General features: G+C 40.1%; 1 protein-coding gene across 1 annotated transcript; it reads left to right on the forward strand.

Moving 5' to 3' along the window:
• The first annotated feature begins 1,953 nt into the window (after positions 1-1,953).
• LOC149242905 (uncharacterized) lies at positions 1,954-25,687 on the forward strand. The gene is made up of 3 exons (XM_089371062.1): positions 1,954-2,154; positions 2,257-2,400; positions 25,493-25,687. Exons 1-3 carry the CDS (start codon positions 2,038-2,040, stop codon positions 25,685-25,687), a joined length of 456 nt encoding a protein of 151 aa, XP_089227188.1. The 5' UTR covers positions 1,954-2,037.
• The last annotated feature ends 484 nt before the right edge of the window (positions 25,688-26,171 follow it).

Genomic DNA, 26,171 nt, shown 5'->3' on the forward strand with positions numbered 1-26,171 from the left:
CCCTCATGACAAGTGAGTGGTCAGATGCTACCTCAAGCTTGCCATCAAACATATGAATGGAGTGACCTTGCTGGCGGATGTGGACCAAGGACAGCAAGTTTCTCTTGAGCTGTGGGAGATATAGAACATGATCCAGAAGAAAGTCTGGAAGACCAGGCAGTTTAAGCCTGATTGTGCCAAGCCCTGATGGCTTGATTTTTAACTGATCTGCAAAGTATACTGCTCCATCAACATTGTCAGTGAAATTTTCAAAAAAATCTTTCCTATGAGTCATATGACAGGTTGCTCCTGAATCAAGCAACCAATCATTTTTCAAAGAAGCAAGTGAAGCATTAAACAAATCTTCATTTACTCCAATGTTACATTGTGCCTCAATATAGTGAGCAAATTCAGGTGCTTTACCTTTGTCTGTATCATCAGTTTTACCTTTCTGCTGGTTTCTTTTCTGCTCAATTTTGTCCCATAGTAGCTTGCATGTAGAAGAATCATGTGATCCATTTCGTTTGCAGTGAATGTAATGCAGATCTGCTTTTTCTGCTTGAGAATGTTTGCCCCCCTGCCTCTGAAGTATCTTCCTCTTCCTCTTCGTCCACCTCTTCCTCTTGTAGAATCTTGAGCATGATTCTTTTCTTTATGAGCAAGGCAAATAGTCTCTTCAGAAGATTCAGGGACTGTCTTCTTTCCAAAGGCTTTCTCTCTTTCAGCAAACTTTTTCACAAGAGAATCAAAGGTTATATCTTTAAGATTTCCATTTGCTTGTAGAGACTCAAGATAATTGGAGTAAGTAGGATAGAGTGCCTTGAGAAAAGCAATAAGAGGGATATCCAGCTCAACCTTAGTGGATTTAATATCATGCATTATAGAATTTACTTCAGATGCAAGAGCAAGAGGATCATTATTTTTCAGTTCAAGAGTGAAGAGTTTAATCATGAGCTGAACAACTTCAAGTGCAGAATGTGAGTCATAGAGTTCTTTCAGCTTTTGTAAAGCTTCAAAGGTAGTTGAATATGATGAAATATGGCGACTTACTTCTTCATTTACAGATGCTGCGATTAATGCATAGGCTTTGCTGTTCTTGTTTTCCCAAATGACGAGCTCTTTTTCTGATGTAGGCTGCACTGGGTCATTGTATCCTTCTTCGACACACACTCCTTTCCACAACTCATTGAAGATGAGGGTGTGTTTTATCATCCGGGACCATTCAGGATAGTTCTCCTTGCCAGTGAGAACTATTCCTACCATAGAGATGATTGAATGCATTCTGTAAAAAAATTACTTCTGCTGATATACAATGAAATTGTATTCAAAAAAATCTCTGTGGGAAATAATCAATCATTCACCGCGAGCTCTACAAAGTTGGAGCAACAACGGTATTACAATTTTAAAGTTTAGTGAAGAGACTAAAAAATCACCATAAATCCCTTTGATTCTCTAGACCTTGAAGCCAATAATAAAAAATATGGCAATGTTACTAAAGTACTGGACAACTTTAAAAAAAAAAAAACTTCAGCACAACATTAAAAACTTCAGCACAACAATGTTACTAAAGTGTTGGACGACTTTAAAAAAAAGGACTTCAGCACAACATTAAAAAATTCATCACAACAATGTTACTAAACTGCTAGATGGCCAAGCTCCGGGTTTAGTTGTTTATGTTTATTTCAATACAATGTCTTCTCTGTCGCATCATATTGCAAGTAGTAGTCATTAGCAGACGACAATAAGGATCAACCTTGGTATCTGAGGTTTTTACAATGATCACTTCACAAAATAATTCGCAATTGATACCAAATTGAAAGGTCCATGGGCATATCTATAACACTACTAGTTTAAAAAGAATGTTGCCTTCTCGATCATTGCAATAGCTGCTCCGTAAGTCACATATTCAGGTTGGAATATATTCATCCAATTTGAGACAAAGTAACTTGTTGGAGTGACTTCTATCTGGCATTAGCAGACGACAATAAGGATCGCAAAGTTGTGTTTCCCCCTCGCTTGTGTACTCTCAGAGCTTTCGCTGATAGTGGAGATAATGTTATGAAACCCGAGCCCCAGCCCGACAGAATGTCGAGTTTCTTCAATTCTCTCGCCGCCAGTATCGACCATGCAGCCAAATTCAAAGACTGGGAAATTCTGTCGGGTCGTTTGGCAATGGTGAGAAAATCTTCTTGATATTCTGATTCGAATTTTCCGTCAAGCTATTAGCATTCGCATGTTTGGATGCCCTCATGCTGTGAATTTCTCATGGATTTGCAGATTGTGTTTGCGACAGCCATCAATGTGGAGCTATTGACGGGAAACTCTCTGTTTCACAAGATGGATATGCAAAAGATCTGCGAGTTTGGGGGAATCTGCATGGCTTCCATTGTAGGTGCTGCTGGATTTTGTCAGAACTGTGAGGTATTTTGCAAGGAAACCGAAGCTCACGTCCCTCTTACCGTTACATGATAGAGGCAGGCACCAACGCATACCATGTCAGGACAAAGGCAGGCATAGGAGTTACAAGGGGCACAAAGGCTAAAAAAAGGATTGGCTCTGATACCATGTCAGACCAGGAGTAACTCCAGACTTGGCAGAAAAACTGATTCATCTATTTCGTTAGGTAGCTATTGTTATATACATGAATGTGACTGATCAGTTCATCTTCTTGATCACTGTTCACATTCCACATTCACCCAATCGCAGAGGATTAGGTGTCAACAAAACACTCTATCCTTATCTTCAATGTTTGCAAAGACTATAGTGAAGAACCCCTTCGACCCAAGATGTAGTTCTATGCTTCCTTTTGGTTTCTAGTGGTATTTAATACATGTTTGTAGTGCTTTTTCAGTGGGCCATATACCCATGAACTTACAAATGATTGTATAGGTCTGCATGTGGTCCATATGCGCTTGCAGAGCAAAATCGCTCAAAACAACTCTAGGAGTAATAGTAGTCCTGGGTTTGCATTGTCCCTTCTAGATTTTGTCTTTTGTGCCCTGTTCCTTGTCTGTTTCCTTGTTGTCTTTAGAGTTTTTATTCTTCTCAGCTTCAGAGCCCTCCTGCTCCTTTTCTCTGTTGTTTTGCCTTTCAACTGAAGGAACTCTATCCTCTTCTATTGGTTTTTCTCCTCTGTTGGCCACTACCTACTTGTAGGAGGGAGTGGAGCTCCCTCCTTTACGGCCTTCCATGGAGAATGAACTCTGTAAAATTGTAACTCTAGCTCAAAAATCGCCCTCCTGGAAAGTGAATCTCCTCCTTAACTCCCCCCAACTATCCCACTACTTCAAATATTTTTATTTTAATAACTTATCATTATTTTATTTAAAATCACCACATTATATAGAATGCTAAGATATCAATGAAATTTTAACCCAACAACAATACTAAAAGAGAGTATCCCTACCAGTTAACCCAGTTGGGGATAAAAATTGACTTACTAAAAATAGTAAGAATTGGAGAATTCTCCTCAAATAATTCTAAAAAAATGATTTTTTTCATAATCCTAATGAGATTTGAACTAACCATCAAAAACTTCCAAAACACTAGATTAATTTCCTCCAAGGTTCCTTAACCCTAACACAATCTTATAAGAGCCAACTAATAGGTTAGAGGTCAACGGACTCCGACGCTTATGAATGGGACATTCTAGTTCATCCTTCACGAACTTTTTCTCAAGCAATCTCAACTCTAGTTGTTGAAATATTTGTTCATTTTCCCATGCGGCATCCTCTACTAGCAAGTTATTCCATTTGACGAGGAACTTTTTGATGGACCACTTATAGAGTCCTCACTCTAGTATCAATGATGGTCTTTGGAATAAATATTGACTTCCCCATGTTCATCCAGTAGTGGAAACTCATATAAAGGAACTATGTTATGACTGAGATCTTTTGTAAACTTGGATACATAAAATACATTATGAACCCTGCTTCTATTCGTTAGATCAATTTCGTAGGAAATATCTCCAACCCTTTGAGATACTCTAAATGGTCGATAAAACCTAGACTTAGTTTCTCTTATCCACTCTTATTGAGAGTATATTGTCTAAATGAATGAAATATCAAATAAACCATATATCTAACTTCCAAAATGTGCTCTATCTAATGTCGATCAACATACGACCTCTATTGATTTTATTCTTGTTAAAAACATTCCTTTTGCAACTTCATGATTTCCTTACTCACTTGTAGTAGTTCCATTTCCTTAGGCACTCTACTATCCCCAAAAAGTAGATACATGAAGTTGGGAGCCTACTAACAATATAATTCCATGAATGGAAACATCTTGTTAAACATTTGACAAGTAGTATTACAACAAAAATCACTAAGATATAGCCGTTTTATCAAACCTATACGTTATCCAACAACATAGTACCTAAAATACCCCTCCACACATTTTTTAACTATCTCCATTCAACCAAATTTCTATGGGTGGTAGGTAATGTTACAAGTGGTCTTAGTCCCACTCAATGTAAAGATCTCCTGCCAAAACATACTAAAGAAATTGTTGTCCCTATCATTAAAAATATTCTTGGGCATACCATGAAACATAAAAATCTCTTTGAAAAATAAATTAGCCACCTATGTTGTTGTATAAGTCACTGAAATGGAAAACAATTGTCCAAACTTATTAAACTTTTCAAACACCACATAAGATGTAATCTTTACCCTTCACTTTAGGTGGCCCTGTGATAAAATCCATAGAGATAGAATCCCATTTTTTATTAGCAACGAGTAGGGGTTAAAGCAAAAAAACTAGATAAGTATGCTCATTTTTGTTTTGCTAGAAAGTTGGAAACTTTATAACATACTTAAGGACTTCGTTCTTAATTCCTTTCCATTTGAATCTCTCTCATATTCCCCTATAGCTTTTAAAGAAACTTAGATGACCAACAATAGGTGCATCATGAAATTTCGTTAATATATTTAGCTTAAACTGTGAATAAGGAACTAAATAAATTATTCCAATATACATGATGAACTCATTTACTATTGTATATCTATCATCATGAATTGTGGCTTCCATAATTAATACTTCCCATGATTCCTTGGCATACTTTTCTAAAATTAAGTCCCTCTAAAAAACAAAAATATCCACCAGCGAACATATGTAAGGCATACTAGAAAGTGCATTAGAAACTACAATGTCAAAATAATATGTTTATAATCTACTGGCCCACTTATCTTACTGTTGTAGCGGCTGGAACACCCTACAAAATTTTGGCTTGGACTCAAATTTGAGAGCCTTCCTTGGTATTTCCCTTTATCGTTGCAAGCACTCAAGTGTGTTTCATGAGCTTCCTCAGAGTCTTTTCACCCCTTTCTGTTGCTTGATCAATTGCCATATTTTTTCACATTGGAGTGTTTCATCACACTTGTGGTCCTTTTCTAGTGAGTTCAAAGTTTTGTCTTTGCATGTTCAAGTTGTACTAGTTATGTAAACAATGACCACACTAATACATAAAGCTTTAAGAAATGTTGCACAAGTGTCGTTATTGTCATCCTAGGGTCTCTCACAAGTGTTGCACTTGTCACTTTTTGTTCTAGATAGTCTCACAGAGGGTAATGCTTTGTCTTGTTGATTTGGTGGTCTATGTTGTCATGTCATCAAAATATGCTAAGTTTGTGATCATAATTTCAAGTTCGTCACAAGTTCACTTACCTCCCACACTTAGCCATTTTTTTTGAAAATCCTCTCGAAAAAGAAACTCTTGTTAATCGGACGTTGACTGAACTGTGCATTACACAATATTAGCCCTCAGTGATGTCACCCTACTATCTAGAACTACACAGTGTGCAGTCAGTGTCCCCCCATACAGTTGCACTACACAATTCTAGAGTTGAGCAAACTACCTTCCACATAAAATTTTAAGGATGGAAATTTATTTTAATTTTTAGAAACCTTGGGAAATCTCACTAGTTCATAATATGTAATATGTGAAATGTTTAGCAACATTTTTGCAAAATATTAAAATTTCTAATAATTTTATGTAGTATCTATATAAAGTTTTGATGAATTTTAGGGTAAAATAATTTTATAATATAAATTTTGGGAGGATAATTTTTAGAAAAAAATGGAAATTAGAGTTTCTTTTTGAAAAAAGGATGGAAAATTAGCCCAATTGCAAATATTAGCCCCTAAAAGTTTCACCGCTGCCTTCCTTCTCAGAATTGCACAGTAGCTTCTTCAAGCCTAACCTGAAGTGCACATTTTGCAAGATCAGTCATCAAGCTTCCTCCTTGCCCATTGGAACCCCGTGATTCACAAACATCCAAGCCTACCTTACCTCCTAGAACAATATAGACCTCTCTCCCAGTTTCCTCCCTCAGTCAGGACTCGCCGATACCAAGCACTGTGCAGATCTGTCCTCCTAGGTCCCTCTATTGCCTAGTCCTACCTTGCCTCTAAAAAATGCGGAGACTTGCCTCCCAGGGAAAAAATGCATAGACCTGCCTCCCAGGGTCCCACCATGTAGCAGCCAATGATGGTCTCAACTATGCAATCATGTCTCCTAGTGGCCTCTATGCATTTTTTCCCATTATTGAAGACTGTGCTCAAGAGTTCCAAAGCCAATCCTAATTTGCGATCTGCATAGTCTTAGTAACCAGTCTCCCGGTCAACTAGAACTGTGTAATGTGTAGTTATTGGGGGCCCTTTCCCAGCTTGTCACATGTCTCGGGCATATTCCATGGATAACAATGCATTGTCTTATACTAGGAGGTTCTTTTCATGAGTGAATTGAAGGAACAACTATACTGCAAGATCATGGTGAGATAATGAAGGAGATGAAGAAGGTGTGAACATGCTAGAAGACTCACTTATAGCTGGATTGATGAAGAATATTATCAAGAACAAACAAAGGGAACACATGCATGTAACCACCTCTCAAGACCAAATATCGTTGAAGACCTTGCATCATCAAACTATCCAGAGGAGAAGAGGAAGCACAATCAAGAAAACATTTATCACTCAGCAACAACAATGAATTGACATTGTGTAACACCCTCCTCCAAAATCCACCTAAGTAACCATGCCAACTGGGGTAAACATGAGATGAGAGGCTACTATGATCAAATTCAACCTCCTAGGTAACCTTAAGAAAGTGGAATCGATGGAACATCACACACAGTCATCCAAGATCATCAACAAAACCCTCACTAGACAAGTCAATCACTCAGACAACCTATCCCTAGGTCCCATTATTGTTCTCAACAATTTAAGGCTCAGTCACTCTCATGATATAGGAAAGGGAGCGACCAAAGACCTAAAGTCACTCTCATAGGCTTGATGTCAGCAATTGTGGATGAAACTTGCCAGTTTTGTGCCAGCGATTCTGGGATTTGAGCCACTTTTTGAGGCCGAGAACCCATGCCACTACCCATAATGAAATGAAATCTCATAATTAATTAAAGTACAAGGAAACAATGATGCAAAAGTAAATAGTTGATAAAGGTCTTAACAAGACCCCTACTAGTCGTGATAGGCATTTCATCAAACATATCATCGATATGTAATCTCTAGGCATAAAAAACAGAGTTAAGTGTAGGGATCTCTTACTTATCTGAGAATCACCATGAACCATTTTTTACTCATGTCATTTGCTACCTGATCACGTATTAGGTCATAGATACAATATCCATTCAAATAAAATTAAAAACATGCTAAGAGCCAAACATAGTGGTTTCCCTAAAATGAACATATAACCAACATAATAGGAACAAAATTAAAATAAGCATATCAACCATCAAAGTCCATATATACACGAGTACATTTACACATGAAAATCAATGGAATGAATTTATCATTAATCAATGCAATGAACCGACCAGATATGGGACTACCACATTCCACCCGACCATAGATTCGCTGAGCCAAGTGTCTCTTAATCCAATCACCCCCATGCTATATTACAAGAATGAATGTGGGACTCAAACCAAAAGAACTCAACTAGGGCATACCGAGTCCAAACCACCTCACCCTCATTAATAGAAACTAGGCTTTACCGTAATCCATCCCGAATCACTAGGTCAACACAATGAACACATCATAACAAGCTTTACCATGATCTCCACCCTATCACTAGTCCAAAAAAGAATGGATTCCATTGGATTTCTCCACCTACACCATGAGGAATTGTCTTGACTCCTAGTCTCTCAGGATTTACCACAATGCAAACCTGGATCACTAGGCCCTAAACCGAGACCCACTCTCTAGGCTTTACCACATATCCCAAACCTGGGATTACTAGGTCAAACGAAGAGAAAACCACCTGTAGGCTTTACCGTATATCCTTCCATTCACCAACAAGTATTCCTAGACCATCTGAGGCAACACACAATCCAAATTTATTGCAACCCACATTTCAGTTCAGGGGTTACTATGCTATGTTTTCTATCATTTCAGAGATCCACCTCACTTAACATCGAATCCATTCGGCAATCCAACTCAACCAAACATGAGAACCCTATCACACCATTGTTATCAAAAATGGCAAGTTTCGGCCAGATAAATCGTTCTTGCGGACAAGACCGATCTCCCTAGTATCTATGGACATCTAGCGACAAGCAAACCAAATAAATTCTATCTTTCTCTAAATATTACGATTTATAAATAAAGGCTAATAGATGTTTTAGACCCTACCTCAAGTCCAGTGCTAGTTTGTGGAAGCCACGCTCTGTTTTTCCAAATGAGCTCCCTTTTAAAGAACCTGCAAACACAAACAGGCACACATCAAATAGCATCTGAAAAGCCAATATAATAAACCATATTTATCATGATGATCAAGGAATTCATGAAATAAACCATAGAAGACAATTTATTGAGAAAAATGAATCTGATTGTATTAACTTTAATCAAAGAAGAAATTTACAACCTTGGTGCCTTGATGCTGTACAAGATCCTCCCACGGTCCAGCAAGAATCTCCTCTACTTTGACAAGTTTCACTCTCTTCCCAAAGAAGCCAAAATGTATGTAATCTCTCCTCTCAATCTCAATTAGGAAGTCTAAATTCCAACAACATTTACCCTCAAAAATGTTCAGCTTTCAACCTCCCTAGCAACCAGCCCAATGCCTCAATTTATATTGCAAAGGAGGCAAGTTACCAGGTCCACCTTCAAAGGGATAGAGTCCTCCTTCAAAGGGATAATCTCCTCTCATCAAGGGGTTAGCTCCTTTAGTTATGGGATGCATGAACCACCTAGGAGCGAACTTTCCACCTCAAGATTCCTTCTAGAAGTGTCCAGATGTAATCCAAAGTGAATTTTTAATAATAAACTTGCGCCTTTTTTACTTTTACAGGGGTCCGCACCCACTCCTTTAGAGACAGAGCGGGCAGGTCCACAGGGAACATGACCAAGGGGTGCGGGACCGCAGGTAATGCTAAGTGAAAGTGCGAAACCAGGGTTTTAAAGATTTTCAAAGGCTTTCTCTCATTTTTAAGGCTTTGACATGAAGAGCTGAGGTTTAAGACTTGCAAACGAGGACAGTATGAGTGGTGGTAGACTCACACTAACTGCAAAAAGTCATGGTGACAATATTTTGTGTAACAGATTGCCCCCTAAAGTACGAAGTTTGTAGTAGATAGTATTTGTCATCTAAGAAGAGTGAAGTAATTTATCATTTCGAGGATCATCTTGTGGAGAGCCTGGTTGGAACCTATAAAAACATTCTATACAAAATATATATATATATATGAGATCATATCATCGTTGAGGAAGGCATTCCCATACTCAGATCAGAACTGACTAGAAAACTAACTCAGCTACTCTGATATAGGAATGATCTTGAAATACATCACAAGTATAGACAAATGTAGACACAGTATGGATGTAGCCATCTATTTATGAATACTCCACTGTATAATGAATACAAAATTCCTCGTAGCCTGGATGGTGGAAACTATATCTACGGTCTTGATTTCTACTTCCAGAAATAGTATGATTCTATCCATGTGAATGAATGTGTCGAAGTCGAACATGGTAGAAACCACTTGCTTACCAGTCAATGATGTAAACTATTAACAAGTGTGAGAGAAACCACCAGTAATGTCAATGGCTCTCAAAGTACTCAGTACAATCCATGAAATGTGAATAGATGTGTTGATGTCGAACATGTCACAGAATCCTTTGATCGAAGGTCAATGATGCAACCTGTCATCGAAGGTGATAAACCTGCCATTGAGGCATGCAGATTCCAAGGTACTGAAGATTTCTAGATCATCTTTCTAGATAATGAGCTGAAGTCGATAGAAAGCGATCCGTCGTAGGCAACCCCACAACACGAAATCATATATCAAGTTTGAAGAAATATACTTGCAAGGACTGACTCAGGGATGGTCAAGATGGATGACAGATATTTTGCAGATGAATGGTTTATTTGCACTGACCTCTTGAACACATAATGACACAGCAGATGGTTTGGTGACAATTGACCCAAAGTTAATACCCAGAAACCGGCTGAAGACTTTCAATATGGTTTGATCCACTGTTAGGCAAAGGATTTCCCAACCCAGGTGAATAAAAAGTGTCCTGTTCAAGAGTGGTTAAACGTTTTTCTGAGACACAAAGTATGAAAAACAAGTTCATTTTTCTCTCTTTTCCTCCAGCATTTCTGGCAAGTACCTCTTTATTTTTGACAAGCTTGAGGAGGATAACATTTGCTTGATTATAAGATCATCCTTTGGATGAGTCCAACATAGTTTAAATTCAAACCCTGAGAAGGAGTGGTCAGTTCCTATATGTAATTGAACAGGTCCTTTACTATTAAATTTTAACGAGTCCAGTATAGGAGAAACTGGGCGTTTTTCAATTTTAGGGAGTCGGAAGAAAAACTTAGGAAAACTCCATGGTATTCCATTTTCATAAATTTGTGTCTCACAAGCCCGAAAAGGTATAAAATAACACTTGAGAGAACCGCTTGACCGTTACAATCAAGGAGTACTTTTCATAATTAGTGTCTCTGTTCCGAAAAAATAAAAAAACAATCAATGACATGTCATTTTATAACTAATATCGAATTTGAAACAACAAAAATCCGGTAATTTTTTCATGTTTTTACCGTCAGAAAAGAGCTGTAAGTGGACCGTCCTTTTAATTCTGTTTTAACGAGCTTAAAAAGAAAAAATCGGCAATATTTTCATATTTTGGGAGTCATAAAAGAGCTTAAAGATGACTCTAATGCTTTTGGTTGAAAATGATCAATTTTGCCTGAAAAATCCAGTATTCTGCACAAAAACTCAAACATTACTCATACCTGTTTAAAATAAATAAAAATGCTTCAAAAGTTACCTCTTTAAAGTGAAAAATAAACAAATTAAAAATTCATTTATTCAAAATAACTTATAAAAAGGGGTTTTGTAAATTCATTTTTACCGTTGGACCTCAGAGTGAGAAAAGAGAGCTTTTGGTAAGAAAGTTCCCATGAAGATTGCAGAAAATCCGTTTGTTGGAATCGACCACTGTCACCTCCAGGTAATCCACATCACTTAAATATTGCATTTAAACCGTTCGAATTTTGTTTTTAGGTTTTTATTTTCATTTTTAGGAAATATTAGGTTAAAAGACCACACGCAGGGGTCCGCAGGCACAGCATGCGAAACATGCGGACCCCGACTTTTTCCTAGAAGGAAAAAAGTCAGGGGCCCGCACCTACTGTTAAGGCAGAGTGCGGGCCTACACACTGTCTCTAACCTAGAGAGTGCGGTCCCCGCGACATAGGTTTTCAAACTTAAATTTTTCAACTTCCGCCAAAAAACTTTGATTTAAAATGTTTTAATTCTCCTTTTCATTTCACTGTAGGATATACACAATGCTCAGTTGGCAGGAAAAGGAACACGAAGATGTAGATCTCACCACAATTAATCATCAACCTTCGATTGATGCATTGAAGGCATGCGGTTTGTTTAAATTTGGGGCCATACCTGGCATGAGGGCCCAGGTGGATTTTTTGCAGTGGCTGGTGGACAGATGAAATATACAGGACCAGTGTTTCATTATTAGTTGCCACCAGCTCGAAATGGAGCTAGAGGACATTTAATTTTTTACTGGTTTGTCTAAGAGAGGTGAACAACTGACTCTATTCGGGACTAGGCTAGGTGGCCAGTCTGTCGATAGTCTCTGGCTAGAGTTTTTTAATGACCAAACCAAGGACAAAGGGATTGATATCAAAACCATCTCTCATCCTGAACTCAAAGTGATTGCATTTACTATCACCAGACTCTGCAGAAGAACAACACTACATATTTCCACCGGATCTCAAATGCCGACGGCAGTAGACTACTTTCAAGGCACCGTCTTCAATTGGTGCGAAGTTGTGGTGCCTAACGTAAAAGGCAAACTGACTAGAGCAAAGAATGGACAACTGAAGAACTTTGGATATGGTTTTTTAGTTTTGAGCTTTGGTCTAGAGAGGGTCACAATGTTGGTCCCACAACATCTTTTAGTTGAAGTTGGACTTCCCCGAGAGCCCAAACTGATGCGTTGGGTTGTAGTTATGGTCCGTCATCCTGAGGAGGGTTCAGAGGTTGTTCGATTTCGTCCTGAGTATTTTCATTGGTTAGAGAACCAAGTTTTTTCTATTTATGATTTTCCTTATGCTGGGATGGATTATTGTGGTGACCCAGACATGGCTCTTCCACTAGGAGAGCAATGGGATGACTCAGGTAAAATCATTTTCAACATTTTCTAATTTAATTTTTTTTGTTTTAAAACGTCTCAAAATTGATAGTAAAACGTTTCAAATGCCGATGTAGGTCCACGTCGACCAGCCACTCTACGGCCCTATGAGAGGAAACAACCAGATGCAGTAGCACCAGCCCCACGGGACGAATCTACAGAGACCCTGGCTGAATTGGAAAACCATCTAGAGCGTTTGAAAGCAGGCATTCCAGAGACCAGCATAGATGACATTCCTCTTAGGCTACAACGCTATGTGATTGGAGTCCCAGGACCTTTTAGGAGGTTCCTTCGTAGGGTGGCCCGTATAGTGGTTTCTCATCGTGATCATCACCAGTGATAGGATGATCACCTGTTGTAGACTCATATGAAATTTTTTCTTTTTTGTAATACCATTTTCGCCGATCATAAGGTGTTTTTCAACCTATGATCGAAGACGATGTACATTTGACGCACTTCTATGTTATACTATATCACTATTACTGGCTATCTTGTAAAACATATTATGGAATGTGTTTAAATTTACTGTTTGATTATTGCAAATATCTACTTAACATTCGAGAAGCAATTGCATATACTAATGTATTTAAATATCTTGGAATATGATGATATTCAATATAGTCAAATTCACATTCCAAGAGATGAACTCTCAAAAATAATCTTAATAACACTGCATTTCTAATGGCATAAACTCTATTAAGCTGCAATACAACGAGTTCATAATCTAACCTCACAATCAAACTCTGAATTCCAAATGAAATGGATTCAGATAATAACTCAATCACTGCACTATAATCTGCAATGTTGTTCGTTGTTTGATCGAGGCTTACCCCATGTGTAGATACCAACCCATCAGAGGGCGAATAGATAACCCAAGCTGCAGAAGAAATGTTTTGTGTATTACGACAAGCACCATCAGCAAAACCAATCTACGTTTGAAGAGACGTCGACATCTGTAATATCAAGAGTAAACTCAAGATAAGCAGGAATAATGACGAAAACACTTTCTAAACTAACCACACTTTTATAATCTAAAACACACCAGTCTAGAAAGAAAAACTAACCTAACTAAAATCTCCACACCCAGATTTAAGAATAATATCTCTTCAAGTAAAGACCATTTCTGGGTTTACCTAAAGAGACTCCGTCAAAGTCTACCAATTCATAGGCCCCTTTTGCCAGCTTTCGCTTAACAACATAAGGACCATGCCACATGGGTACGAATTTTCCAGCGCCTAACTTTTCATTTGCTTGATCGTATAGTAAGACTAGGTCTCCTTCTGAAAAATTACGAGGTGTAACATTTCGCTCATACTGAGCTTTAATACATTTGGCATGAGTTTCTATTGCTAATGCAGCATCACGTCGATTCTCATCTAGCTGAACCAAGTACAACAAACGTTTCTCCTCATCGGAAGTGGTTGGAAGTAATTCTAAGGCCATTTACAATGACATGATTTTGCATTCAATGGGTAACACAGCTTCCAAACCGTAAACTAGTTGGAAAGGAGTGAAACCAGTTGATGTTTTTACTGAGGTTCAATACGTCCAAAGCACTGAAAATAACATGTTATGCCAATTCAACCTATGAATCCCAATGATTCGTCAGATCATAATGACTAGGACTTTGTTGATGGCCTCAACCAGACCATTAGCCTGTGGGTAATATGGAGTAGAAATATCGTGATGCAGGCCAAGTTGATCTGTTATTTTAGTCATTATAATTTTTCGAAAATGACGCCCATGATCAGTGATAATCGCTTGTGGAACATCGAACCTAGCAATTATATGATTGAAAACAAAAATCATAGTAGTTTTTCCACCTGCCGCAAATGTAGGCATCGCCTCGGCCCACGGTAAAATAATCTACTGCAAGGATGATATACGCATGCCCCCCAGCCGAGTAAGGGTTACATGTAATAAAATGGATACCCCATTTTGCAAAAGGATCGACAGCGATTATAGCATGGAGAGGAGCAGGTGGAGCGGGCATCTTTCGATAAAAAATTTGGTAGTTGTGGCATTTTCAGACCGCGTTAATACAATCTTTAAACAAAGACGGCCAGAAATAGCCAGCGCGCAATATCTTTTGGGTTGTGGCAAACCCAGACATATGACCGCCACACGCTCCAGAGTGACAGTCATTTAGAACCCTTTCAGATTCCTCATGAGTTAAACAACGTCAGAAAACAAAGTCCGCCCCACGATGATAAAGTGTTTCTCAAATAATTTTTTATTGTTGGGATTGGAATCGTATTTTCCGACGCTTGGATCTTGAAATTTCAGGCTGAAAGGATCGGGTTTGGAGATAAACTATGATATCTCCATACCATGGATCAAGAGTGCTGATAAGAAACAAGGATTCATCTGCAATGGGCTCTTCCGCCACAGTTTCAGTATCAACACGCGGAAAGTCACACATCAACTCTGAAAAACTAAAGATTTCTTTGACTTAGATTTTTAAAACTCCAAGTCAAATTCCTGCAGGATAACAATCCATTTGGAATACTTTCCCCTAGCAATTGTTTTGTCAAAATATAGATCACAGGGTTACAGTCGGAAACGATAGTAGTTTTGCATAGTAAAATGTAATGATGAAATCGTTGGACAACTTGAACAGCTGCCAAGGCCAATTTCTCCACATGTGAATATTTTAGCTCAATTGGATTCAAAGTGCAACTAAGGTAATCAATCACATGTTCATTACCGAATTCATCTTCTTGAACTAATACCATTCCGATGGTGGAACGAGAGGCGACGAGATACAAGAAGTAATCTTGGTTGTAGTTGGGAGGATGCAATAACGGTGCATGGGTCAACATGTGTTTTAATGCATCAAAAGATTTATCAGCTATCTCATCCCAAAAGAATGGAGTATTCTATTTCAACAACCAGGTAAAACCCTTTTTGATCTCAGCGTAGTTAGGAATGAATCGACGTAAAAAGTTTGCTTTCCCTTGCAAACTTTGGAGTTGGCGAAGAGTCGATGGAGGAAGCAATTTGATAACAGCTTCAACCTTCGAGGGGTCGACATGAATGTTACTTTCGAAACAACAAATCCCAGTAAACGACCCGTTTCTATATAGAAAACACACTTATGTGGATTCAACCTAATTCGATAATGCCTACATCTCATTAAGATTTCTCATAAATGAGTGAGATGATCGGCTCTACGTAATGAATGGGCAGGTAAATCATCGAGATAAGGTTGCACATTGTGCTTGATTTCGTGAAACGCATAAGACATGGCCCTTTGAAAAGTCGCACTGGCGTTCTTTAGCTCAAAAGGTAATTTTCAATAAGAAAACGTCCCCCATGGACAAATGAAATCCGTTTTTGGTTGATCAACAGGTAGAATATTGATTTGATTATAACCGGAAAAACCATCCATAAAGGAGAATATTTCACTACCGGAACAATCCTCAATGATTTGATCGATATAGGGAGTTGGGTAATTGTCTTTCGGACAAGCTCGATTAATATCCCTATAATCGATACATATTCTTATTTTTCCTTACTTTTTGTTAATAGGAACAATATTTGATACCCAATCCGCTAAGGGAATTGGATAAATGAAACCTACTTTAAGTAATTTTTCAACTTTTTATTTAATTGCAGCAGCTTTTCGTGGGTGAATCTGACGCAAATGTTGACAGATGAGTTTAGCATCCGGGTAAGTTTTGATTTCATGAACAACAATTGCTAGGTCAATTCTTGGCATTTCTTCATAAGACCAGGCAAACACGTCTCAAAATTCTTGAAATAGGGCCTTATATGTTTGAAATTCATCTTCCGTACAGGAGGCACCTATATGAATGTTTCAACAATTCCAGGTTTAACTGAAATGTTAATAGGAACAGTTCAAGAAATATTTCCCAAATTTAACTCAGAATCAGGATTTTTCAATGGATTCTATGGTTCCTTGACATAATCAGTTGTAAAAATAGATGAAAAATCATTTTCAAAATGATCAATCTCAAGTAAAAACAAAGATCTATGATGAAGATCCTCCCATGGTAAATCATCAACAGACAAAATCTCACGAATTTGCTCATCAGTGTGAACAAGTATGGAAAATGTCGTTGAATTTGAGTTTGATGTTGAAAGTGATTCTTCATGGACTACATTCATTAAGTCAATTTCGGTTGAAGAAGGGTCAGAAAATGACTGTACGGCCTGATACACAATTTCATAGGGACTCAAATGCATAGCATCACCAAATGAATCCATCTCATATTCAGAAGGTACGATCCAAGGATAATCATAAAAAATAGTGTTTGATGAAATAATATGAATGGTTGCAGTAGAAGGTGGTACGTTAGGAGGAGGAAAGGAAAAAGTTCCTAGTAAACCAGAATCTTTAACTAATCCTACTGCCACATCCTTATAAGGGATAGTTGTTTTGCTGACATGCTGGATACTTTCAGAAGAGGCTGGGTTGGATGAAAGGTAAGTTAGCTGGTCTATAGTTACAATCTTTCCATTATGAGGAAACTTTATAAGCCAAAAGACCAATGAAATAACAACAGTCATAGCATAATACCAACTACGACCCAAGAGAAGGTTGTAATCTAGAGGGGCATCAACCACCTCCATATCTAGATTAACAGTTTTGCCTTCAACCCCTATAGGTAAATCTTGTAAAATGCCAAAAGGATGGAACCCATGGCCATCAAAATCCTTTAGAATCATCGGGGATTGATTGAGCGTAGGAGAACCAAGCAATCTCCAACACTGGATCGACATAATACACGTTGAAGCTCCCTCATCAATCACAATCCTATAGCAAGGTCTGTTTTTTACTAACACTAGAATCTGGAAAGCCATTTGATGAGGTAAACGAGGTGTACTATTTTCTAAATAGAATATTATAAGTTTCGAGTCCTGAATATCAACAGCTCCCATAGCTGATAATAACAATTTATGTTGTGCTGGACATGATTGCAGCACCTCCAAAGCCGGCATTACTGAAGGAGAAATAGCTAAATCTTCAACAATGTTATAGTTCTAAGCATCTCTTGCATGTGGATTGAAAGCTGACTTTCGAAGTATACCCTTGGCGGGTGGTTTGATTACTAAGTCTGGGTTAGGTTTCTCGATTTGTAGCGGATCAGAACTGGGAGTTGAAGTTGATGGGTTTGAATTAGAAGATTCTGCTTCCTTACCACCAACAAGAATTTTACTTCCATAATCTTGCGATCGTGTCACAATCCTAACATGGGACATCATCATTATGGTTTCTTCTGAGGCATTTGAGGAAGAGCCTATCATCTTACTGTCTTGACTAGGAAAAGGATCCTTCAAAATAGCAGTCGTTTGAGAACCTTTGACGATTTTTGCAACCTCAACGCGATGAGGGAAGTCTCTTGTAAAATGCTCTTCATCACAAATGAGACAAGGAAAACATCTCACTAAGGAAAACACAGTAAGCAAAAGCAAGATCACAACAATTAATAAGGATTTCACCCTATTCTCCAGGGCTACATCTCCGATCCAGCTTTCAATGGTGGCCTTCTTTTTATTGTCTCTTTAAAGTAGAGATTTACAATGAGGAGCTCAACTTGAGTCTCCTGAAATAGATAATGTTTAGTAGGGTGGTTCTTGGATTCCCCAAGCCACTAAAGTGCATAGGCTCTTTTCCTTTCCAAGTATTGACCTCTCTGGTCTTTAATGGGAGGAGCCCAATGTCGTACTCAATTCCTGACAGATCCTCTCAGAGATTGCTTGAACCTCTCAAGCTTTCTGTCTGCTCGATGCTACCTAAGGTCAGCTTGGCTCTCTGTTTTCTACTTCTTGCTTCACTGTCTTTTCTTTACTCTCACCCTCTATGTCTTCATTCTCTTCCCCTTTTCTGTTCTCTATCTGTTCATGGCTTAAAGCCAATTTGTCTTTCACTCTTCGATTCCTCTTCTACCCTTTCAGTTCACCTACTCCTACTCGTTTGGGGTTCCTTGCCTCTGCGTCATTGCCATCATTCACAGGGAGGTTGCCACTTTTCCCCTCATGAATTGCGCTAGCTCTTCCTCAACAGTTCGGTTTTTCAGTTACATTGTGGAATGACTCATCTGCTGACTCAACAGTCAAATAGGACATCAAACACTTATGTGTCATGGCTTAATCCCTTGTCAAATCTGATTCCTCCATCACGCGCAATCTCCGCCATCAGGTCTAGAGCCTCCAGATCCTACAATGTTCGCTCATTTCATGCGGTTGACTTGCTTGACCGTTAGCGCGCGATGAGAGGCGGTTTTCTCTCTCATCCACTAGACATGTGTCATGCGCTGAATGAATCATTTGTTTTCTGCCAAATCTGCTTACCACCCAAGGATGCCTCCGATATACCATCGGTTTTGGACGTGGGACCTACCTTTCGCTTTAGCGCTTTCCGCACATTTTCTTGGCTTCCCATGCAACTGAGCGTTCTGTGGCTTTTCCTTCTCGAGGGGTTTTTCTCAGCAATGTGCTAAACGTGCATCAAAAATGGCCTCTGTTTCTAAATCTAGGCTTCCCAGTTTCTTGTTTTACCTCTTGCATGGTCTCCATGGGCCTCGGTCAACGCGCTTTGACTGAGGTCCTCATCGTTCCTTACTAACTGCAAACTGCCACTATCCATAGGTCTTCCTAATCACTCTTTGCATAAATTTTGAAGTCTATCCTGATTTGATACAATCATGGCACTTTGATAATCTTCATGGATCCAATTTGGATCATGGCCTTCCCATTGAAAAAACTTTTGGACCACCAAAAGTTAGTTTTTAAGCATTGACTAACTAAGGGTACAATTGTCTCACTTGTCCAATCTCTATCCACTTTGCACTGCTCGGCTTTGAACCTTTGAGCCCAATTTTGAGGTACTCAACATCTCCCTTGCGCATCGTCCTCACCTTCCTATCCAAAAATGTGTCTTCCTACATTTCATTAAGATATTCAGGTAGCAGGTCATCAATAGAAGGCAATTGACTCCGCTCTTCGGGATCCTCAATTACTTAAGGTTCAAAAAACCTTAAGCAATCTACATCTACAACTAAGTAGAGGTGCAAGTAAGCTGGTAGATCAAGGCAGAAAGCATTCTCACCAATTTTCTCAAGTATCTTGGAGAGTCCATACCTGATAGGCTTTAGCTTTTTACCTTCACCTTGCATCCTGTCCTTGCTGATGTACAACTAGACTTGGTCACCAACTTGGAAACTATGCTCCATCTGATGCTTGTCATGCCTTGCATTGTATTTGGCTTGACTCTTTTCCAGCTATTCTTTTACTACCTCGTGGATCTCTTGTATTTTTTCAGTGAACCTATTTGCCCTGTTCACATCACTATGTCCCTCAATTGTGGTGTCTTTACCAAAGACGAAATCTAAAGGAGACCTTGGTGTGTAACCAAAACAAGTCTTGAAAGGAGATATTTGTGTAGAAGAGTGTTTTGCTCTGTTGTAAGCATGCTACACATAACACAAGTGTTCATCCCAAAGCTTAGGATGTTTGCTGCAATATTCCCTGAGTAAATGGATCATTGTCATGTTAACTACTTCTATCTAGCCATCAGTTTGTGGATGAAAAACTATTCTTTTCTTCAGTTTGGTGTCTGTTATCACCCAGGTTGTTCCCTATGACTCCCAAGGGAATACGGCTGGGGTAACCACTAACCAATCTTTGGGTTACAGTTTCTAGCCAAACTGTAATCAGAGAGGGCTCTCTCTTTATGATTTGTTTCTGTTCTGATAGTATTTTAGGCTAGCTATGATGTTCAAGGTTTTGTTTTTGGAATGTGTTTGGTGATGATTCCAGTCAATATATATAGGTGCTTACTAGCATGTCTTAGTCCATTGGGCATGGAGTCAGTGGTCCTTTAGTTGGCTTGATGTGCTGTGTGATAATGAAGTGATGATGCAGAGGCAGATTAGTGTCTGAGAAACAATTTTTTGAAATGGTGACTGAATGTGGTGTATCCAGTTTATGCAAGGCAATTAAGAATCTTACAATAAACTGCTAAAGAAAGACAGTGAGAATATTATTCTGGAAGCAATGAAGAATTTCTAGATAACATTCATACCTATAGAATTAATAGAAACATGAGCAATTAAGAATTCATGTCCATGGTTAATTCTGAAGACAAACATTTACAACAGTAAAAATTGAGTGCAAGGTGTAATAAAACAAATCCTGCACTATTCTTTTTCTCTACTGCTAGTTTAGTGTAACATGAGTATGATTTAATAAACATAAGAAAACAATAACAGAGATTGAGGAAAACTTGTTATTTCATCAAGCAACACAGGAATTCTGCATCAGCACACATAGCATCATCCAAACATCAAATATTTCAGGAAATCACTGAGCTGGTCCAGCCCTTTGTATTAGATAAACTGAAAGCATACAATAGATTTGCCTTAGAGTCTAAATCACCAACCCCTAATGCGTTGCCAAAGGGGGTATATATACAAAATTTACATAAGAAAAATATCAGAGAATGAGTTAATGGCTCATTTATGTTATGCCAACTCCTGGAGCATTGTAGCTGAGAGAGTTAATGCTGAAATAACTCTTTAGTGCCTTAGCTGTCAAAAATAGTCAGAAGCAGTTGGTTTGGCGGCTGTTGGAGTCGGCTGAGGATACGCTGTCAAAATTTGCGTATTGTCTTATCCCTTAGGCTAGCTGTCATTGTCCATGTGCTGAGTCACCTTTCAGCTGCCTTTAATGCTAACCTTTTTCTGCTGTTTGTTTTGTAGTGACCTGGAGCTGGCGGTGGCCGAACAACTGAGGCTACCGTGGCAAAATCTGAAGCATTGCTTGCCACCAATCCTCCTTAGGCATTTGATGTCTCCGAATCTTTATCAAGGTCTCATCGGCTTCTGTATATCTATAAAAGTTAGGAGGAGTTTCAAAAAGATGATTTACCTCATTTTCAATGAAGAACAGGCCTTCAAGTTTATCATATAAGCTCTGTCCCGTGGGAGGCACTGTTTGCTCAGATGTACTGCCAGATGCAGTAATCTGATTTTCAATATAGGTTGCCATTCTGTTGGCAAATTGATCTCGGGAGATCAGTCTTCCTGCACCGCTTAGGAGGCTGGGCAGTCCCTTTGCTTGCAGCACTGCCATCTTGACTTTATATTCCTCCACATCAGCTTGTATCTCATAGCACTTCCTCTCCACAGTTTGTACATAGTTCCTGAGAGTTAGTACCTTCTTAGCAGTAAGGAGAGCCTCTGTTCTGTTGACAATGCCTATGGCTGCCAGTTCCTCCTTTTCCTGCCTGTTCAGGAAGTCTATCATTCTGTTGGCCTGTTCAGGTTTGTCTCCCAGTAATGTTTTGGCCTTATGAATTTCTGCTTGTGCTTGGCCCATTAAGTCCATCTGCTCATGTATTGTTTTGATTGACCTCCATTGTTGAGTGATGGATTGGCCAATTTTGGCCCATAGAATCCTTTTTATGTCGGCCATGGCAGTCTCTAGATTCAGCTCCTTCTCTAAGGCCTTTATCTTGTCTTTTAGGGCCTTTATTTCTCTGCCCTGTTTTGCTACAGTTACTTTTGATTTGTCATACTTGGCATCCAGTTCTGCCAATTTTTCCTTGGCCTTCTTTATCTCATTTGCCTGGAGCTCCATTTCCTTGATGGCCTTAGTCAATTCTTCTACACTTGTGCTGGCATCTGGAGTTGTTGTTGTTCCTGCTGCTTCTGTTGTGGGGGCCACTGCTGCCCCTGTAGTTGTTGCTGTTGTTGAAGTAGTTGGAGGAGCTTGGGATGTGGACTCTCCCTGTTTATCTTGTAATGCTCCTTCCAGCTCTTTCTCCAAATCCAGGACCCTCTGGTTTAGATGCATTATGAGGTCCAGTTGGTCATCAACCTGTTTTTCCTTTTGTAGCTTTGCTGTTTGAGGGTGCTCTGTGGGCAGCAGCTTTAACCTCTTCTTTAATGCATTTCGGTCATCTTCTTTCTTCTTCAGAAGGGCCTTTACACCCTTTGGATCACTAGGATCATGTCCTAGATCAATAATGATGTCCTCAAGTGACTTTATTCTATTGTCTTTGGCCAGGGAGGACATTCTCTCAAAATCCAACTGTGTGTTGGTATTTTTCAGGGACTCCTTTAGCTCATGGGCTATGGTTGCCCTCTCCACCAAGGTTGCATAAACCATCTCTCCAGCTTGCTTGTGGAGTTCAATTTGGTCCATGGGATGGATGTCTTTGGCCATGACCTCCACCCTTGTCTTCACAAAATCTGTTGCTGACTTAGGCTGCGGTATTGTAGGCTTAAAGTGACTGAGGATGATTTTTTCCTCTTTAATGTCATATACATACATTAACCTTTCTTGCTGGGCTGGTGTTGCATATAGATATTGTTTGTACACCTCTACCCTTAGCAAGTCATTCTGTGCCTTTATTTGCTTGAAAGAAGCCTTAGTGCTTTTAGGCTTCTTGCTCTGCTGAGAGGAGGAAGACACCTCCAAACCAAGTTGCAATCCTTGCTCCTGCTGAAAGGAGCTTGTCCCTGTGTGCTGGCTGCCCTCCCTGTTTTTCCTTGAACTGTCAAGGAATTCTTCTGTGATGTCTTCTACCTCTGGGGAATCAGCTCTTGGCCTCTTGGTCTGGGGTTGCTGGGAGGATCCACTAGCAGGAGTGGACTCTTCTCTGGCTCTTTTCGTACCCCTTTCCTCATGTGCTGGGGTCTGTAAAATTGGAGCAGTCAATGGCTCAGTCTGTGGAGGTGGAGTTTGCATTGTTGGAGCTGCTGGTAGCTCCGTTTGTGGAGGGGCAGTCTGCTCTTGCTGCTGTTCTGGTTGCTGCCCTTACTGCTGCTCATTTGAAAGGGCAGGCTTTTCTTTCACTGTTTCTTCTTCTGCACCCATTATTCCTTTGCCTTTGTCAGTACCTGGTGCTGCTGTAGAGGGTACCTGTGTAGTTGGTGCAGCTGTTGTGGCCGAGGTCCCTTCTCCTGCTGGGTGCGGTCTTTTGAAGGGTACCTGCTGCACAGAGTCTAGGTCAATAGTTTTTTCAAGCTCCTTTACATTCTTTAGCATTGTCTCTTCTTCAGTTAGCTTTTCAACTAGAGTACCCTGCTGCCATTCTTGCTGGTTGGCATATCTTTCAATGTGTGGGTATTGACAATGCCTATAACCTAGAAGCCTGTACTTGGTTCTTCTAGCAGTAATGAAGCCTTGAGGGTCATAAGGGACCCATCGAAAACATATGACAGCTTGTATTTATCTTTGAGGATTAGGTCGACATCTTCCCATCCTTCTTTCTTATTCATGATGAAGGGGCCCAACTGGTGTTTGAACTTGAGGTGGGCCTTCTTTTTGGAGTTGTGGAAGTGGGTGAGGTCGGACTGAATCAACTACCTGTAATACTCCAAGGCAAATAACCTCATAGGCACATATTTTGGGAGCCTGTATGGACAGAGCTCACATCCATAGACTCTGATGACTGTATGATTCTCATATAGGTACCAATCACCTATTTTGTATTTTTTGGAAAGCTGCAGAGCTTTTTGTATCTCAGTTGATATTCTGGGAGGAGGGGACCTCATCAATAGGCAAGAGGCTGGGTATACAAATTGGTCAACAAATTCACAATAGGAATAGGGTGAATTTGAGACTTTGTGATAGACAGAGGTCCAGAACATAACAGATCTTCTTTCCCCTCTATAATCCAGCTTTTTGATGTAGCATGGAAAAGCCTCAGACTGATAGTACATGAACATGTGATAGATATAGGCCGAGTACTTGAAGACACCCTGTCTGTCCACTCTGCTCAACTGATCATGAATCTTGTTAGCTATGAACTTAGCAAAGTTGTACTTGCGGGCAGGGGGCTGGCCTGGGTTGTAAGCAGCTAACAATACCAGCATTGTTTCATCCACATGCTCGCTGGTTTTGTATCCCAGCACATAAGCAATCATGTCCAGTAACAGTCTGCCTACTTCAGTAAAATAGACATCCAGATAAGGAGGTGGCCCTGTAGGCTGGCACTCAGGTTTCATGAATGTCCTGGTGACCTTTTGAATCTCCTCACTGGTCATCTTGGCACCAGTGTCCAGTAGATAATTCATGGAAAATGGGAACAGCAGCTCTGTCTGATCAAAATGGAGCATTTTATTGATGGATTCAGGATTAATGCAAAAGAGTATCCTCCCAGATGGAGAGCTAATAGCTCTATGCTGCACATCATAGTTTTTTGCACATAGGCGAATGATCTCAGGAAAAATATTGACAGAAGGGAGACAATAGTATGGCAGGTTTGACTCCCATATTCCATATGTATCATGACCATTCAGGTAGTCCTCTCTCAATTGCCTGAAGGTCTACAAAAAATCCTTGTCACCCACAAAGTCTTCAATGAGGTAGTCCTTGTCAGCAAAGGGCAAGGCCTCCAGGTCTTTATTTGGAGGATTTAATGGAGCTACACTGAGGGCTGAGGGTGCAGGGGCAGCCATTGTATAATCTGATTTTGAACAAGGTGAGTTCAATGGATTGCAAGGTTCCTCAGAGCTCAAGTGATAGACTCACTGTAGACAATGTTTGAAATGTTTTTCAGAGTGGAAAAGGCAGGCTTGTTTTTGCAGTTTTTGGTAAATTCACAGGGGTTGTGAATTGCTAGGGGTAAATTGCAGAGGGTATGTGAGATATACTTTGTTAAGAAGCTGCAGCTGGTCTAACCCGGCAAAAGGGAACAATGCCGGGCAAGTTTGAGGCCGAACTGGTAACCTTTGACCGTGAATTAACGTTTTAATAGCGAATTGCCGAGGCAAAGGATAATGCAGGTGGATTTGATGGTAAATTTGGTGAAAAACAGTGTGCAATTTGGCAATTGAATGTTTCTTATGGAAAATTCGCATAGAAATTGGTATGCTCAGTGGGAAAACAGGGAACTTGCGGTGAAATACCTGAAAAACGAGCTGGAATGCCTTCGGGCCGAACAGGGGAGCTCACTGCAACTGGATTTCCAAGTTATAGTGGTCGCAGCTTCGAATTTGAGGGCTGGAGGCAATTTTGCGGCAAACTGGTTGACAACGGCTGCATCGTTTTCGCGTGAAAATGACCGCAAACGGCTAATTTGGGAGTTTATAACAACAAATTCGAAAAAAAAAGGGTCATTGGCGCTTTTCCGCCAATGACATCAGCATGACGTCACGGCGGGCCCGGGTACGGAGGTGACATGGATGCTGAGCTGGCGGCCAGAGTGGCAGACGCGGTGGCAGGCGGATGCGGTGGTAGGCGGATGCGGTGGCAGGCCACGTGGAGGGCCACGGGGCGCGGGGCGGACGGGGTGATGCGCTAGTAGAGTGACGTGGGCAGTGACGTAGGAAGGGTGGTAACGGGGAGGCGGTAAGCGGTCTCCCCGCACCGCTTTTGGCGATAGGAAGTATCGGGGAGGGGGGCTCCGAACAACCCCCGCGCTTGCCACGCGTCCTGGGTACGGCCCCCAATACCGCCCTTCCCCGGACGTTAAAGGGAGGCAGGTCGGGGAGCGAAATCGACCGCCCACCGTTAGATCGGGGCGGCGGAGATCGGACGGC

The sequence above is a fragment of the Pinus tabuliformis genome, chromosome 8 (genome assembly GCF_031772625.1).
Source record: "Pinus tabuliformis cultivar Carrire ecotype Pingquan chromosome 8, CPIR1, whole genome shotgun sequence".
NCBI classification, from domain to species: domain Eukaryota; kingdom Viridiplantae; phylum Streptophyta; class Pinopsida; order Pinales; family Pinaceae; genus Pinus; species Pinus tabuliformis.

Coding starts and splice junctions, on each gene's coding strand:
- LOC149242905 (XM_089371062.1), top strand. CDS start 2,038: ATGAAACCCGAGCCCCAGCCCGACAGAATGTCGAGTTTCTTCAATTCT. Junction 2,155..2,256: donor TGTCGGGTCGTTTGGCAATG/GTGAGAAAATCT, acceptor ATGGATTTGCAG/ATTGTGTTTGCGACAGCCAT. Junction 2,401..25,492: donor GATTTTGTCAGAACTGTGAG/GTATTTTGCAAG, acceptor AAATTCGCATAG/AAATTGGTATGCTCAGTGGG.